Genomic DNA, 15,232 nt, shown 5'->3' with positions numbered 1-15,232 from the left:
TCAGAAATCCGCCTGCCTCTGCCTCCCAAGTGCTGGGATTAAAGGCGTGAGCCACCACTGCCCGGCTTTATAATTTTTATAAGTATGATCTGTAGTTCCCTTTGCAAATAATCATATCATGTTGCAGTGTCAAAAATCTGAACACACCTAGTGGAAAGTTTTAATTTTAACTAACTGAAATCATTTTATGAATAAAACAGCATTTTAACATAGAAAAAATTTGTTTTATAAGAAAGGTTTATATTCTACAATATATTCTCCAATAATTAGCAGTCCTTCAGCAGTATTTCAGTGGTGAGAATTTGAGATAGTCAAAACTTAAGTATGGACCTCTCAATCATGTATTCTCTTCCCACTAAACTTCCCCATCCAATAAGTTTCTTCCTCCTTTCTGTAGAAGCTCAGAATGTGAAAGAGAGAAGTCTGTCTGGTTTGAATGGATTGCTGTAGAAGGCAATTAGTTTCCTACTGTGTTCTCATTGCCACCTGTATTCTAATTAAAAAGTATGAAGTATTGTTAATTATATCAAAATTATAAAGTATAAAACATTTCAACAAAATCACATTAAAATGCCAAATTTACATTAAATGTCAATGTTTTAATTTTATTTTCACAAGTTATTTTCTTTGTGTGATGATGCCTAATGATGTGTGTTGACTTTACCCATGTGGAAGACTGGTTCTTAGTTGCAGAAATGCTTGCCTCAGATTAGTCTTTGGGCTTGTCACATCTGCAAACATTTTTTTTTTTAGTTGTTGATCTACTTAGGAGGCTCAGGCAATGCGACTGTTGGACCAATGACTGTAGAGTGTCTTCTAAATGTGTCACAACTGCTACATGATGATTTGCCAACAGCTGTGGTTACCCAGTCCTAGAGAAGCTGCCCTGAAATTAAATTTGTGTGCATATGGGCTGCATCAACTGGACTGGGCAGGTGATTTAAAATCGAATTAAAACAAAACAAAAAATGAGGACGTGAATTTGGAAAGGTACTTGGCAGAGAATCAAGAATGAGCTAGAAGGATTGAGGAGACATGATACAAATACATTATAGGCACATATAATGTTTTCAAAGAATAAGTACCACATGCTATATTTAAAATAAAAATAATAAAATAATAAAATTCATCCATGTACAGTCTACATTATTTTATGTGATAATGGTAATTAGTATAGTAAGTTTTTGTTGACTTGACACAAACCTAGACTTACTTGAATCTCAGCTGAAGAATTGTCTCCATAGGATTTGCCTCCTTTGGGCACCTCTGTGATGTATCTCTTAACTGTTAAACAATCAAGGAGGGTCATGCGCATTGTGAGCATTGCCATCCTTGGGCATGCGGGTCTGAGCTGTATAAGAATTTTAACTGAGCAAGCCAGTGGAAGAAAGTCAGCAAGCAGTGCTCTCCAACAGTCTCTCCTTCAATTCCTCCCCCTAGGTTCGTACCTTAAATTCCTGTCCTGCGATGTGGAACTGTTGGAGGAGTAAACCTCTCCCCCACACACTGCCTTTTGGTCATGATGTTTACTGCCGTGATGAAAAGCAGAGTAGGAAAACAGTGCACATCTTAAATTTTGGAAAGCAGAAATTCAAAGAAATTTTCTTTTTAAGTGTTGAAAGACTCATTCTGATTGCTGACACTAAGGACGCAGTGCTATAGGACCATCTAACATGTATAATGCTTTCAATCGTTTGTTTGCCTGTAGATTTCCCTATTGGAAAGGGCTGGTTTTGGAGGTGCTCTGCTCTACATTGATCCCTGTGATGTACCAGAGTCTGCAGTCATTAGGTCTGAGCCTTTTATGGTGACGCTGAATCCAGGAGGAGACCCCTCTACACCAGGATACCCCAGTCATGGTGAGCTTGTTCTTGTAAGCCTTATATAGATATGACTTGTAAGTGTATACTATTTAATTTATTCAAAGGATACCACACAGAATAAGTCTAAGTGTGTCATACATTCACTTTAAAATGAATATCTTTTTAAAAGTATATACTAATAATCTGTTGGAACGAACTGGTTTTTAGAAATCTATAGTTCATTTTCATTTCAGTGATCCATGCTATGGACATAGAGCAAGCATATGTTATTACTGATTAATTTGTACACACACACACACACACACACACGTATATATAAACAAATACCTGGAATCCTTGTTTGTCACTGCTGTGCTTGGGCCTGTTGTGATAACTATGAGTCCAGTGTTTAAGGCTATATTATGCCAAGCTGAATAGCGGTGGAGGAAGGTACTTGGAAGTATGAATTCACATGATGAAGTTTCTTTAGATTGGCCCATTTCTATGAGCTTACAGATATGACCTTTATCTTCAGCATCCTTCTGTATTTTGGAAAGTTGTGTTCAACACCGTGGGGAGCATGAGACAGGAGCAGGACAACTGTAGTTATGGCAGAGGCCTGCAGAATTCTTACATTTCTGCCTGGTGTACCATTGGCATATATTCTGTCCACAGAGTTAGGCTGATGGGGACAGCTCTTTAACCCTTTCTCAGGGCAATGTCAACACACTGACCACAATCATTCAGCATCACCAAGGTATGTGCAGAATCTGTATTCTTTTCACCCACCGCTATCTAATCATATATTTTTATGGCCATTCTACAGTTATCAAGGCAATATAAATAACATTTATATAATTACACTAACCAGTTACAGACTTTACAAACTATCTCCAATTCTGTCCTGAGTTCTGTTTGCTTGTATGTGGTGCTGCCTTCAGTTTTGAAATCAAGTCTGCGTTTAGTTGAATGTTCTTTAATTTTCTCCATTCGGTAATATTCTCAAAGTACATTTTTTTTTGTACTCTTGGCACTGATTCTACCTAGTCAGCTTGTCAAGAAATTGTGTCCATATCTTTTGGAGAAGTGCTGCAGACGAGATTCCATCCCCTTTAGAGTGCCCATCAAAAGGAACCTACTTTTGATGTGCTTTTAGTTCCCATGATGCCACCTGAGGTGGCTCGGTTTTGTATTTATTAGTTTTCTCTGTTAGTGCCTGTTGTGATCACCCTGTGTGGCTATGACAGGAGACGTTAAGCACCTCCTTTTCTTTTAACCCATCCTCCCAATTTGAGAAAGGTTCAATGATTCTCACCTACTACAATAATGATGGGGATACGTGCCAAATGATTTGATGCTTCTAGAATTCTTTTAGATGGCCTGTTGTGATAATCACCCTGCTTCTCCTTCTTAAACATTGGGATTGTTGATATGAGCCACCACTCAGTACAGAATATATATTTTAATGGTAATAGAAAGTGCTGCCTATGTTCCCAAAGGTGAAATACTGAATGACTGTTGAGGGTACCTTTATTTATAATGTTGGACGTTTTAGATCTAAAGATGAGCAACATTTTCTACTAGGTTTCTCCATACAATTTAAATAGGTACTAAATAAAATTTTCTTCTACAAGCATAATACCAGTAGAGAGAATGTTTCCATTCTTCCATATTAGGCTCAGTGTAGTAGATAGGAATGGGAAAGGTGGGCTGTAGTGATTCTACCAGTGGCCCCAACGTGTGTATTTTCTTCATCCCTAAATTTGCTCACTATCTTTGTCTCACAGTTTCAGGTTTCATTATTTTGTTTGTTTGTTTGTTTAGAATAATTTCCTATAGGTATTTTAACTTGGTGGTATGTAGTGTAGACTTCTCTTGGTAGACTTGTAAATATACAAGCAACTGTACCGCTAAAAAAGCCCAAATACCTAATTTGAAACACTTCAACACTGTCAAGGTAAGTCACTATCAGAACTAATTTCAAACAAGTTATCAATGAATAGGAACTCTGTTCTATTTTAAAAGGGATTAAGCTCCAAAGAAGGAAGACAAACAAAAATTCCAGAAGATATTATCTTTCTTCTGGTTTTCTTTATAACGTAGTCATAATGTATACAGGTTAAAGTGAGCAGTCCTTTATAATGTATCCAGTAACCACCAAGTGTCACCTGTGTCACCTGTGTGGCTGTGTCAGTGGCTGCTATTCTGCTCTTGTTGTTTGGTCTCCATATTCCCGAATACCTAATATCACAATTTTGTATTTTTCCAGAAAATTTGAAGAGTTTATTCAAATTTTATTTATTTTGAATAGTTTATTCAAATTTAGTTTAAATAGTGCCGTTTATGTAATCTGATGTCCATATAGCTAAGAATTGTTTCATCACCCCAGAGTTCTGACTCAGATCTCGTAAGATGGCAGATAGACCAAAGAAGCTTATGATCAAACTCAATCCTCTGACTCTAATTTCCAAAGCCCACTTGGCAGAAGGGAGAGTTGAGCACCAAGGATTGTCCTGTGACCTCCAACTCCACAGCATGCCCCCCCAACCCCCTACCAAATAAATCCCACTTACTGAGTGTCATTTGTCTAGTGCGATCTTTACATCACTTCAAGTGGGTGATAAGTCAAGACTGTGGAAATATCCCTGCAAATATTTCAAATGAATTGCTGGAATGAGACAGGGATTTTTTTTTTTTTTTTAATACGGAATTGCTAGTTACTGAGCCTCATTGCCCAGCCAAGAAGTTCCTCAATATTATTGAATCAGAGCAGAGAGGGAAAAGTTTCTACACAACATGTACCCATGTGGTTTGGAGAAGAATGTCTTGGGGTCATCACTTTAACAAAAGCAATCTTTTGGATACTTCCAGCATGCTTTATTTTCTTGACAGTGAAAAGAAGATTATGCAGCTCCACTGTGTCTCTCCCAAGGTAGTTTTAAGGAAGTGGAAAGCTTTGAGTTCCAAGTCAGACTTCAATGGGGGACTTTGAAGGAGGGAGCCATCTATCTGTATTCAAACTCACTCTGTGGTGATTCTGAAGCAGGTCAACTCTGAGAAGCACTAAGCCAGAGCAGCTTTATTGTACTTCATCTGCCATGTCCAAATTGGACCAGTGGGGCCAGTGCTCTGAACTCTGTGACCTAGTGCTTTCGCTCTCTCAGCATCAGGAACTTTCATATCGGCTCTCTCGACATCCGTCAGGATTCTGATGTGGCATGCTAGGCTTCAGGCCAGTTCTTGCTCTCAAGAGGTTCCTGATGCAAAGCCAATGTGGCTCAGTAAACAAGCTCTTCCAGGACCATGAGTGATGCCCTGAGTGGTGTTCATCCTCTAGTTAATCTCTAACTGTAATCTGATGGCTGCTCCTTCAAAAAATGTGATGTGTTATTCACAGAATATCTTTCTTCTTCTTAAGTGCATTGTAAGACTTCTCATATGTCTTTTATCAATCAAAGCACAATTTTTATGGATACCAAAAGTTAAAATTTTAAATTAAAATATTAACTAATCAGTGATGTAATCTATCATGTTATCATCTTTTGCATTGTGCTTGCCTTGCCAGCAGTTGGGAGAATGAGGCAGATAGTCAATAAGTCAGTTATCCTTAGCTAAATGGGGAATTTAAGGCCTACCTGGGCTACACTGACTTTGTATTAAAATAAAGTAAACAACAGTAATAACATAACGAATGCTAATACCCAAGAAATGGAATTATCAAATTTCAAGAGTTAACATATCAAAGGTTAATTTGTTATTTTTTCTTATAATTTTGAAGGAATGAAATAAGCCTACAATACATCTTGAACTCTGATGTTTTTAGCTGATAACTACATTAACTAAGCTTAATTATGATAACAATGATCTGTTATATCTGAGGTTGTTGTGGTTGCTCTAAGATCACTTATTAACTATGTAGATTCAAGCAAAAAGAATTAGAAAGCTATGGGATAAATGTATGCCAGAAAAGTAGGAAGTGGAAGTCCTTTGTTCTTTATTGAATCGTATGGAAGAAACCAAAGTACTAAGGCTACCTGAAATGAAAATCCAACATAATTCCTGAACCAGAAACAGGTTCTTGTTATACCTATATTATAATCATTTGTCTTCTGCATTTTATATTGTTTTTATATTTTGTTTTACTGTTACTTTCAAATAACCATATATCAAAATTTTCACCTAATCCATTGAAATCCAAGCTATTACTTTCACCTTGATTTAATCTTGAGTCCCTGCATACTATACTTCTGGGACTCTACCTTATGTAAAACTTTTATCTGTGTCCCTCTCGGTGCTTGGTACCATTCTTTTCTCCACTTTGCCTTTTTTATACATTCTTGAGAGTAAGTTATTTTCAGTGGTTTTCCTCTAGTGAAGTGTGTCAGAAGGCATAGTTTATTTAATATTCCCACTGTTACAATTCAGTGGGTCTGTGGGCTGCTTATGTACTCCCTGTCTACTGAGCATCAACCCTGCCAGCCAGCGTTGCAAAAACAGTCAGATGATCTCTGTGACTGGTGACAAGGCTTCAGCGGGTGTCCTTGCTCCAGTTACTTGGACAAATGTCTTAAGACAGACTTGACTTGGTACTAAATTACCTGAGACAATGTTGAACTCTTCCCTGACTAGAATACAAGAAAATATAAATATACGCTGAGCTGTCCAAGCAAAGTGTTAGATGTTTATGGCATAGAAAGAATACACTGTTGCTTGGTTGGGGAAAAGACTGAAATTGTCTGTGTTCATATTACTTTGATGTACTGAATGATGGCTTATGTTCTAGTGTATTTCATCCCCCCCATTTAAACTTACATATTCTCATTACATCTGGATCAATATTCCTTCACAGTCCCCTCTCCCATAATCCCTCTCAAAATTCCCCACTCCCTTTCTCCTCTGAGAGTGCAGAGAATATTCTTTGGCATTCCTCTGCCCTAACACATAAAGTCTCTGTGGGGCTAGGCACATCCTGTCTCGCTGAGGCCAGATCAGGCAGCCCAGCTAGAAGAGCATATCCCATGTACAGGCAACAGCTTTTTGGATGGTACCTAAATAGTTGTTTGGCATAGGTGTTTGGGACCCACATGAGGACCAGGGTGCACATATGTGTGCCACATATGTGTGAGGGTCTGGTTCGCTCGTATATACTCTGGTTGATGGTTCAAGCTCTGGGAGCCCCCAAGGGTCCAGGTTAGTTGACATTGTTGTTCTTCCTTTGGAGTTTCTATCCCCTTCAGGGTCCTCAATCCTTCCACAAAGGTCCCAAACTCTGCCCAATTTTGGATTGTGTGTCTCTAAGTTTGTTTTTAGTCAGGTTCTGGGTGGAACATCTCAGAAGCCAGTCATACTAGGCTTCTACTTGCAAGCATGGCAGAGCACCATTAACAGTGTCAGGGATGGCTGCTAGTCCATGGATGGGTCTCGAGTTGGGCTGGATACTTCTAACTATGTGAAATATTATCAAACTCTACTCTCAGAGCTACCTAAAGGAGAACTATTGTTAAACATCCAAACTTTCCTGAATTTTTTTTCATTAAATATTAAAAAGAAGCATATTATTAAAATTTAAGCATCAGTTTTAAAACAACATTTTGTTCTGAAAATAATTTGTGACCCTATGCAGGAAGGTTTTTATTGATTGCTGAAAAATCTAAGTGCACAGCCTACAAAGAATGCCTTTGAGTGGTTCTTGTTTCTAAGAACTCTCGTGTGCTGCTTGGTATATCTGTCACTCTGACGATTCTTCATTGCTGTACTGGAAGCCTTTTACTTTGAAAAGTACCGGATCGATAGAGTCATTTGTTTTGCTTAAGAACCAAAGTTTCCATGGAAATCTATGGTGAGTTCTTACGGTGATAAAAATTCTACTGAGTGACAGACAGATCAGCAATTAAGAGTGCCTGGAATTCTTCTAGGGGATTTGAGTTTGCTGCCACATCTGGTTTTTCCACTTCTCTACAGACTCTAGCATCCTGTTCTGGAACCTGCATACACACACACACACACACACACACACACACACACACACACACATACACACGAATAAAAATAAAATGATATATTTTAATAGTCTGTTTAAAAATAGATGGTCAAATACATTTTTACACAAATCATATTATATGATATTTAAGTAATAATTCTTAAAATTTATTGAGTTTTTTAATATTATGGTTATATATATAATTTCTTTTAAATTATTTGTAAATGTGACAGGGTGTACACTCAGCACAGACACTCTTAGAGATCAGGGGTGTTTTATCTCCTGAACTTAAAGCTACAGTCGGCTCTGAGATCCTGAGGCAGGTCTTGGAAACCAAAATCAAGACATCTGGAAGAGAAACCAGGCGTTTTAACAGCTGAGAATTTCTTCACTCCCTTTAATAGTCTCATAAACAGGATGGCTTTTACTAGCTCCCCATTCCAAATAAGTAAACTGACCTAGATCAAAAAATAACCCAATTAGCACAATAATAACATGGAGTTACAAATTGTCTAATTTCTAAGCTAGGGCTGCTTTCCTAATGATATTTTGTATCCGTTATATAGCTTATGTGTAAGAGTTTGAGCTGTTAACAAACAAACAAAAAACTACTAAATTTAATGCAGAAAAATTTGGAGATTTAGTTTAACCCTGGACACATTTGAGGGTAATTTAAAGGTGAGACGCAAAGCACACTGGGACTTTGGAAAGCCGTGCCGAGGCTTATGCTGTGTGTTCTGCAAAACACCTGACAGAGAATGGAAAGCAAGGACTCATTTTGACACACGGGTTCCCGAGGTTGCAGTCTGTCATGGCTTGGGGAGGCGTTAGAGAGCTGCTCAATCAGAGGCGCAGGAGCATGTGGTGAGGCTCCTCACGGGAGTCTGTGCCATACCTTCGAAGGCGACGTCTAGTGAACTACTTTTGCCCGTGTACCCCTCCTCGGCATCACAAAGCCTGGAAGGGGATTTCATAGTCACCATCACACTAGATATCCAGATATGTCAACACGACACCCAAACTCACACATAGATATTTCTATGAATAGTTTAACTACAGAAATTATAACTGAATTATTATATAAGAAATAAAGAGGGTGTCAGTCAACCAAAGAGTGCAAGAGAGAGATGCCAGCCAGAAATGTGAATTTAGAAGCTTAATAGATAGTGAAGTAGTTACGAGCTCTTCTTACTGTTGCAGAGTGCCAAGATTTAGGTCCCAGCCCCACCACAAGAGCAGAGCTTCTTTCTACCTATCTCTGTACCTGTTCTGGAACACATAATGATGACACCTCACTGAGAGGACTGTAGGTACTCAATCATACATAGTCTTGAGCCGTTCTTTCAGTCTGAGTCTTCCTTTCAGTCAAGGAGCTTCCCTTCCTGGGTCTTTCTTCCTCCAAGAAGTATATAATATCTGATTCAGCCCGAATAAAGTGTATGCATTGGCATCCAACACCAAATAAAGCAATATGAACAAGCAAGGGTCATGTCCAAGAACTGCTTCATTAATGGTCATCCCAGGAAAGAGTGGCACCGACAGCTCTCAAACCAGCCCCTCTCTCTCTCCACCAGTCTTTCTGGCATTCTCAGCACTAGCCCCCAACGAGGCTGGCTGCTGCTGGGCCGGGGCTCTGCCTTCCCCCTCCTACCTTGTGCACAGACACCCTGAAGGGTACTATAGACCAAGACACCCGTTCCTAACTTCCTTCTCCCTTCGGCATGATGGCGGCACCCTGGCACCCAGTCAGAGAGGCAGACCTGTGTGAGACACCCTATAAAAATACTAAAACTGAAAGCTACCAAGTTAAACTCAGAGGACCTAGTGGAACCCTGTGCTAGCTGCTCGAGTCTCTGTGAGTTCATAGGAGTTTTGCTCGATTGACTTAGAAGGTCCTCTTGGTGTCTTCCATTAAGTATTTTCCAAAGGTGAGTTTTGTTCTTTAACCAGAGACCGTTGGTTGTGTTTAGTTTTCGGTTGGTTGGCCAGTGTAGCCGTAAGAACAAGTCCACCCCAGGGTCCTGTGACTAAGTATTCATTATGATCCATTCGGCGGTCACTGGACGTACGTCTGTCTAGGGAGGACTGATATTAGTGGCAGGTTTTTATCTACCTAAGGAAAAGCTTGATAACCTGAGTACCAGTGCGTGTGTGCCACAGAGACGTGAGTGACTTCATCCTTGGCAATAGAAAGGGAAGACCTATATCGTCCAGTTTGGTAGCCGCAAGCTGTGGCTGTTCCCTTAGCTCTTATATTTAAATCAATTAGACAAAGGGAAATTTAAGACGCACTCATCTTAGAGGCATTCCAAACAGCTGGGAGCCGTTGTGCTGTGGCAAACGGTTTATAGCATTGGTAAGTGCCGCTCCATGGGTGCTACACAGTGTATGTCGATAGGACTACTTTATATGGGAGTCGAGAGCTGTCTGTTTCCCAGTACCCAGGAGTTTGTCTCTCCAGTTATGATAACCCAGGGTTGTTTATCTTTTTAATTTAATTTAATTTAATTTTTTTACCACTGGCATTATTCGAAGGCTGAACTTACAAAGCAGACATTTTATGAACCACATGTTAGACAGGCTTCATGAATCCTTTTATGACTTAGTGTGGAACCAAAACATAGCCGAGTGCTTCTAAAGTAAACATTTTCCATTTCCAGAATTCTCAGAAGAGTTTTTGCATTTTAAGTATGTTAAAATAAATCTTGTAATGTTATTTTAAAGTGTTATTGCATTTGCCTCAAACTGCTAGCTTTGTAAGTTTCAGCCCCATTCAATTCCTTCTGACAGTTTAGGCTGCGTGAAAAGTGGCTCCCACTTTTGTTTTGCCTACCAAACATTGCTCAGTTTAAATTTTTCACTGAGAATTGAAAGATTAAATCACCTTTACAATTTTACATGCTTTGTTTTTGAAAGAAAAAAAAGTAGTTAAGCTTTAGACTCGTTGGAAGTTTGAACTTGGACCTTTGTTTACTTCCAATAAATCAAAAAGCTAGATTTTGATAGTTGTTCTCGTGTGAAATTAGCTTTGCAAACAATATGCTTTCCAGGGGAATTGATGCCACTTGCATATTTACAACATTTATGGTTTACACACATCTGCACAGCCCAGCTGATGATACTTGCCGACCTGGAAGTCTATTGGGTAATGGCTGCTTCAAACTCTCTTCTTGCTTTGCCCCTCTGACTCTTAGCATGGATTATGGCTTGCAACTTGATAACATTGACAAAAACATTTATTACACGTTCTTTAGGAAACTGAAACCCAAACAAATCTACACAGACAGCCTCACCATAAAACATTTTTGGCCTTGTTGCATTATGATGCCTTTTCTAATCTTCAGAACCAAAATAGAAAGATCTTCTAATTTTCAGGAAGGCACTAGGTGGACTATTATTTGATCCGTTTTACCCTGGACTGCTGGCCTGCCAACACAAGACTTTCTTCACGTGCATAGTTTACCCTGCAGGCTTTTCATATTTTGTGTGGTTCTAGGCTGTGGTGCAAAAAGTAATGCAGGATATAGGAGGAGGGTGAGTTGGTGACACTCACATGGTTCTAAGAGAGCTCTCACCTGCACTCTGCACCTGTTCATGAGTCAGCAGGAGGCAAAACACTTCACACTAGAAAGTAATCCGGTTGATTGTTTAACAATTAAAGCTGTAATTAGATTTATAATTGAATTTTTGGTGTAGTTTAATGTCTGGAAAATCTCTGTATTTCAGCTAATCCTTCACTCAGCGTGATCTGTCCCAACCCACTGCCAACCATGTACAAAAATCTGGGCTTTTTTTTTCTCCCAACACAAATTAAAACGAAACACTCAGCCCTTTCTAACCATTCCTTTAGGTGGCTCATCCTCCATTTCAGTGATGGAATAGAAAACTCAAGTAGATCCTGGAAAGAGAATGTTGAAAAGATAACTTTAAGACCAAAAACCAAAAATATACTTTACACAATTATTTCCAGGATATATCTTATAAAGTTTTCATGTGTTACATAACACACTTAAGTTGTTGCCATGGTATTCCTCTGAAGTTCTCAGTCATGTCACTATTCCTAACAGGCTTTGGAATCCATAGCAGAGCTTACCTGCGTAAACATAGCCCAGATTCATACTCCAGTCTCTTGCTCAGAGGCATAATGGCATTTCAGGGAGGAATTTGGCAGACTACAGGATACTGGAGCCAAACAAGGAATTTCATTAGATATAGAGTAACTAAATAGTATACACATAAACCAGGAATGCTATTTAAAGTAAAAGTATTTTATATGAATAATTAGCTGATACATTATTCATTTACGGGGGTACCACAATAATTCTGTTTGATTCAAGCAAAGACTTTCCACTATCATTGTATGTGAATCAAAAGCTGGGTGACATTGAGGGGATGCATGTCCTGGTCAGTAATGTATTTCTCTATAATTCACGTGTTGAAGTGTGCAACTCTAGTATAACAGAATGCTGTTTTTTTTTTCTTTTAATTATTTGAGATTATAATTCCCTATCTTCGGAGACAGAAATGAGTAAATTACAGGGAAGGCTTAGCACATGACCCCATCCATAACCAATTTTCTCCTAGTGATTGAAGATTAGCACCCTCGAGGTACAGACAGAGAACCACAGGTCCAAGCCCATAGTCAGCAATATAATGATTTCGAGGATAGCATAACATATGAGACCATGCTTCTAAAACAAAGAAACAAAAAATAAATGGCTAGGATACAAACAAACTCTGAGAAAGACTCCTGCAAAACACAACAACAACAACAACAACAAAAAGGTGAGCACACACAGACACACAGCTGCCATAAGTTAAGAACACACACAGACACACAGCTGCCACAGGCCAAGGAGGGAGGCTTTAGAGGAAAGCCACTGTGCAGACATCTTTTGATCCTGCACGATAACTCACATTACTATGCGGATAGTTCTTGCTATCAATTTATGCTATTTGATGACAGAGTACAAGCAACCTAATAGAGGAGGAAACATGAAAATCAGCTTCTTTGATTTATTTACTATTAAAACTGTAAAGAGATAAAGTGCCCCTGTTTACACTTCCAGAAGAACAGAATATGAAGTTCTTCACTCATATCTATTACTCAAATGCTGATTTTCAAGTAATATAATCGCAAGTGGATATTTACTCGAAATGATATATATAAAGTGGAAGAATGTAGTACCTTACTCCTGAGTTTAGTTCTGATAGGTCAAGACTATGGAACCCAGAATAAGGGTGAGAATTCCAGGGAAGAACCTGGCATCTGAGCTTTTAGACAAAGAAAGCTATATGGACAATGACATTTCAGGGAAGGACTACAACTTAGGCTACCCTAAGGAAGTGTGTGGCTTCAAGCATTCATTGATGAGAAAATCTGATGTGCTAAAATGTGGTAATGGTTCATACTTTTAAATGGTTATCTATTTATGTGTGTCTAAAGTTTTGTGTATGTCCATGTATGGAAATATGCTAAAGTTTGTGACTGTACACATTTATATGATCCTGTAAGCCAGAGAATAATCTTGGGTACTTTCCTTCAGATGCATAGATGCATACATATTATTCTTTGAGATAGTCCCTTAGTGGCCTAAAGTTACCAAATAGGGTAATCTTACAATCCTGCAAAGCCCCAGTAAGCTTACTATTTCCCTGTCCCCAGTCCCCAGCACTAGGACTGCAAGTGTATGCTATCTTATGGAGACAGTGGGGATGGGATTCAGCCCCAAGCTGGTTACACACCCTCTTTTACGGCTACAGAAAACAGGTTTCAGAAAGAGTTCTCTCTCTTTTTTAAGATATATCTTTAAAAAATATATTAAATATATATATTTTTATATATATTTCTCTCTCTATATATATATATGTAGAGAGAGAGAGCTTGGTACTATATATACATACATATATACACACACTATATATATATGTATATACACACACACACATATATATACATATATATATATATATATATATATATATATATATATATTGTAGCTGTATTCAGACACACCAGAAGAGGGCGTCAGATCTCATTACACATGATTGCGAACTACCATGTGGTTGCTGGGATTAGAACTCAGAACCTCTGGAAGAGCAGACAGTACTCTTAACTGCTGAGTCATCTCTGCAGCCCAAGAGTTCTTCTCAATCAGTAAGAAGTTATGAGCTGGACCAACTTAAGCATGGCTTTTCCACAGCAGTGCCTGGCTCTGCTCAGGAGATTTCAAGAAACACAGCAGGGAGACATACAAAGAGACAGAGGCTGGCTCCCAAAACCACTGTGAAGAGTTCGTTTCACCTTAAAACGCAAACAGGACAAAACTCAACTTCCTTAAGTTCCCCTTAAATCCCACCCCTCACCCTCCCCCACCCCTCTTTAAGGTACCTGTCGTCAGATACAGTAGAGTAGAGAGGCAATGGTGTCAAGGAAGTGAGTCCTCACACAGAGACCCCACAAGCTACTGCTTGGAATCATGGAGGGTAGCCTAGTAACGACTCTGGGGTTACATAGAGCTCAAGCGTGGTAATTAGAAGAATGGCAGGCTTGAAAGAGGCTCTGAAGCAGGGCCTCAGGGATGGCCTCCGGCAGTACAGCAAAGCCCCCTCCCCCGCCCCCAGGAGTGTGAACAGAGCTCCTGAAGCTGAGCGCTGGCAGACAGCTCTAAGGCATTCTTCAGCAGACTCCTGAAAGACTGCAGTTAGCAGAACTAATAATGAGGAGCCATGCAGGCCCACAGAGTAAAATCACTGATCCAAAGATAGGTAGCCGGGAGGGCGGGTGCAGGGATCCGTTTCCAGTGTCCTCCAGCTGTGTCAGCTCCCTAGTGCCCCGTGAAAAAGTCCAAAGGACCTGGTGAGTTCCTGAGGTTTTTTTTCTGTTTTAAATTTCCACGGCTGCACTGAAATAATGAAACGGGTTTGAGTTCTCCACTTTGGAAAGAACGTTTGGGAGCATGACTTCCGCTTGCTTCTGGGTAAACAGTGAATGACGGAAAAGACAGTGACTGGCGTGGTTACATACTCAAGGACAATGCCCTACCTACTAGTTTGAACTCCTTACCGCATCTAGCATGTGGTACTGAGACAAACTAGCTCTAAGCAAAAGTGAATGTCATGAGCTCTGTGGGCATAGCTCAGTTGGTGGAATGCCCTCTCGTGGCACCCATGAGGCTGTGCAAGAAGGGAAGAAGATGCATGAGAATCAGGAATTCAAAGTCATCCCTAGTTACATAGTGTGTGTAAAATAAGATCGAGCTACGTGAACACTACGGAAAAAAGATGAATGTACTGTAACTAAATATGGTTAGAGATTGGTGGCTATTACCAAGGGCTTCGATTGCCTTGAGAAATGCATCTTTTTACAGAGAACTATACCTAAAAATCAGATTTAGAAAATCCCTTGTCAGATATCAGAGAACTCACTGATCATCTGACAAAAAAAAAA

General features: G+C 39.4%; 1 protein-coding gene across 2 annotated transcripts in view; it reads left to right on the top strand.

Moving 5' to 3' along the window:
• The window catches only part of Naaladl2 (N-acetylated alpha-linked acidic dipeptidase like 2), an 880,490-nt gene that overhangs the window by 419,647 nt on the left and 445,611 nt on the right, over positions 1-15,232 (top strand). For both annotated transcript variants that reach the window (XM_031376446.1, XM_031376445.1), the window contains exon 5: positions 1,709-1,859. In XM_031376446.1, the coding sequence (XP_031232306.1) occupies positions 1,709-1,859 (151 nt within the window). The remainder of the gene's footprint in view (positions 1-1,708; positions 1,860-15,232) is intronic.

The sequence above is a fragment of the Mastomys coucha genome, unplaced genomic scaffold (genome assembly GCF_008632895.1).
Source record: "Mastomys coucha isolate ucsf_1 unplaced genomic scaffold, UCSF_Mcou_1 pScaffold17, whole genome shotgun sequence".
NCBI classification, from domain to species: Eukaryota; Metazoa; Chordata; class Mammalia; order Rodentia; family Muridae; genus Mastomys; species Mastomys coucha.
The sequence above is the reverse complement of the archived record's forward strand: the minus strand, read 5'-3'. Positions and strand labels throughout refer to the sequence as shown.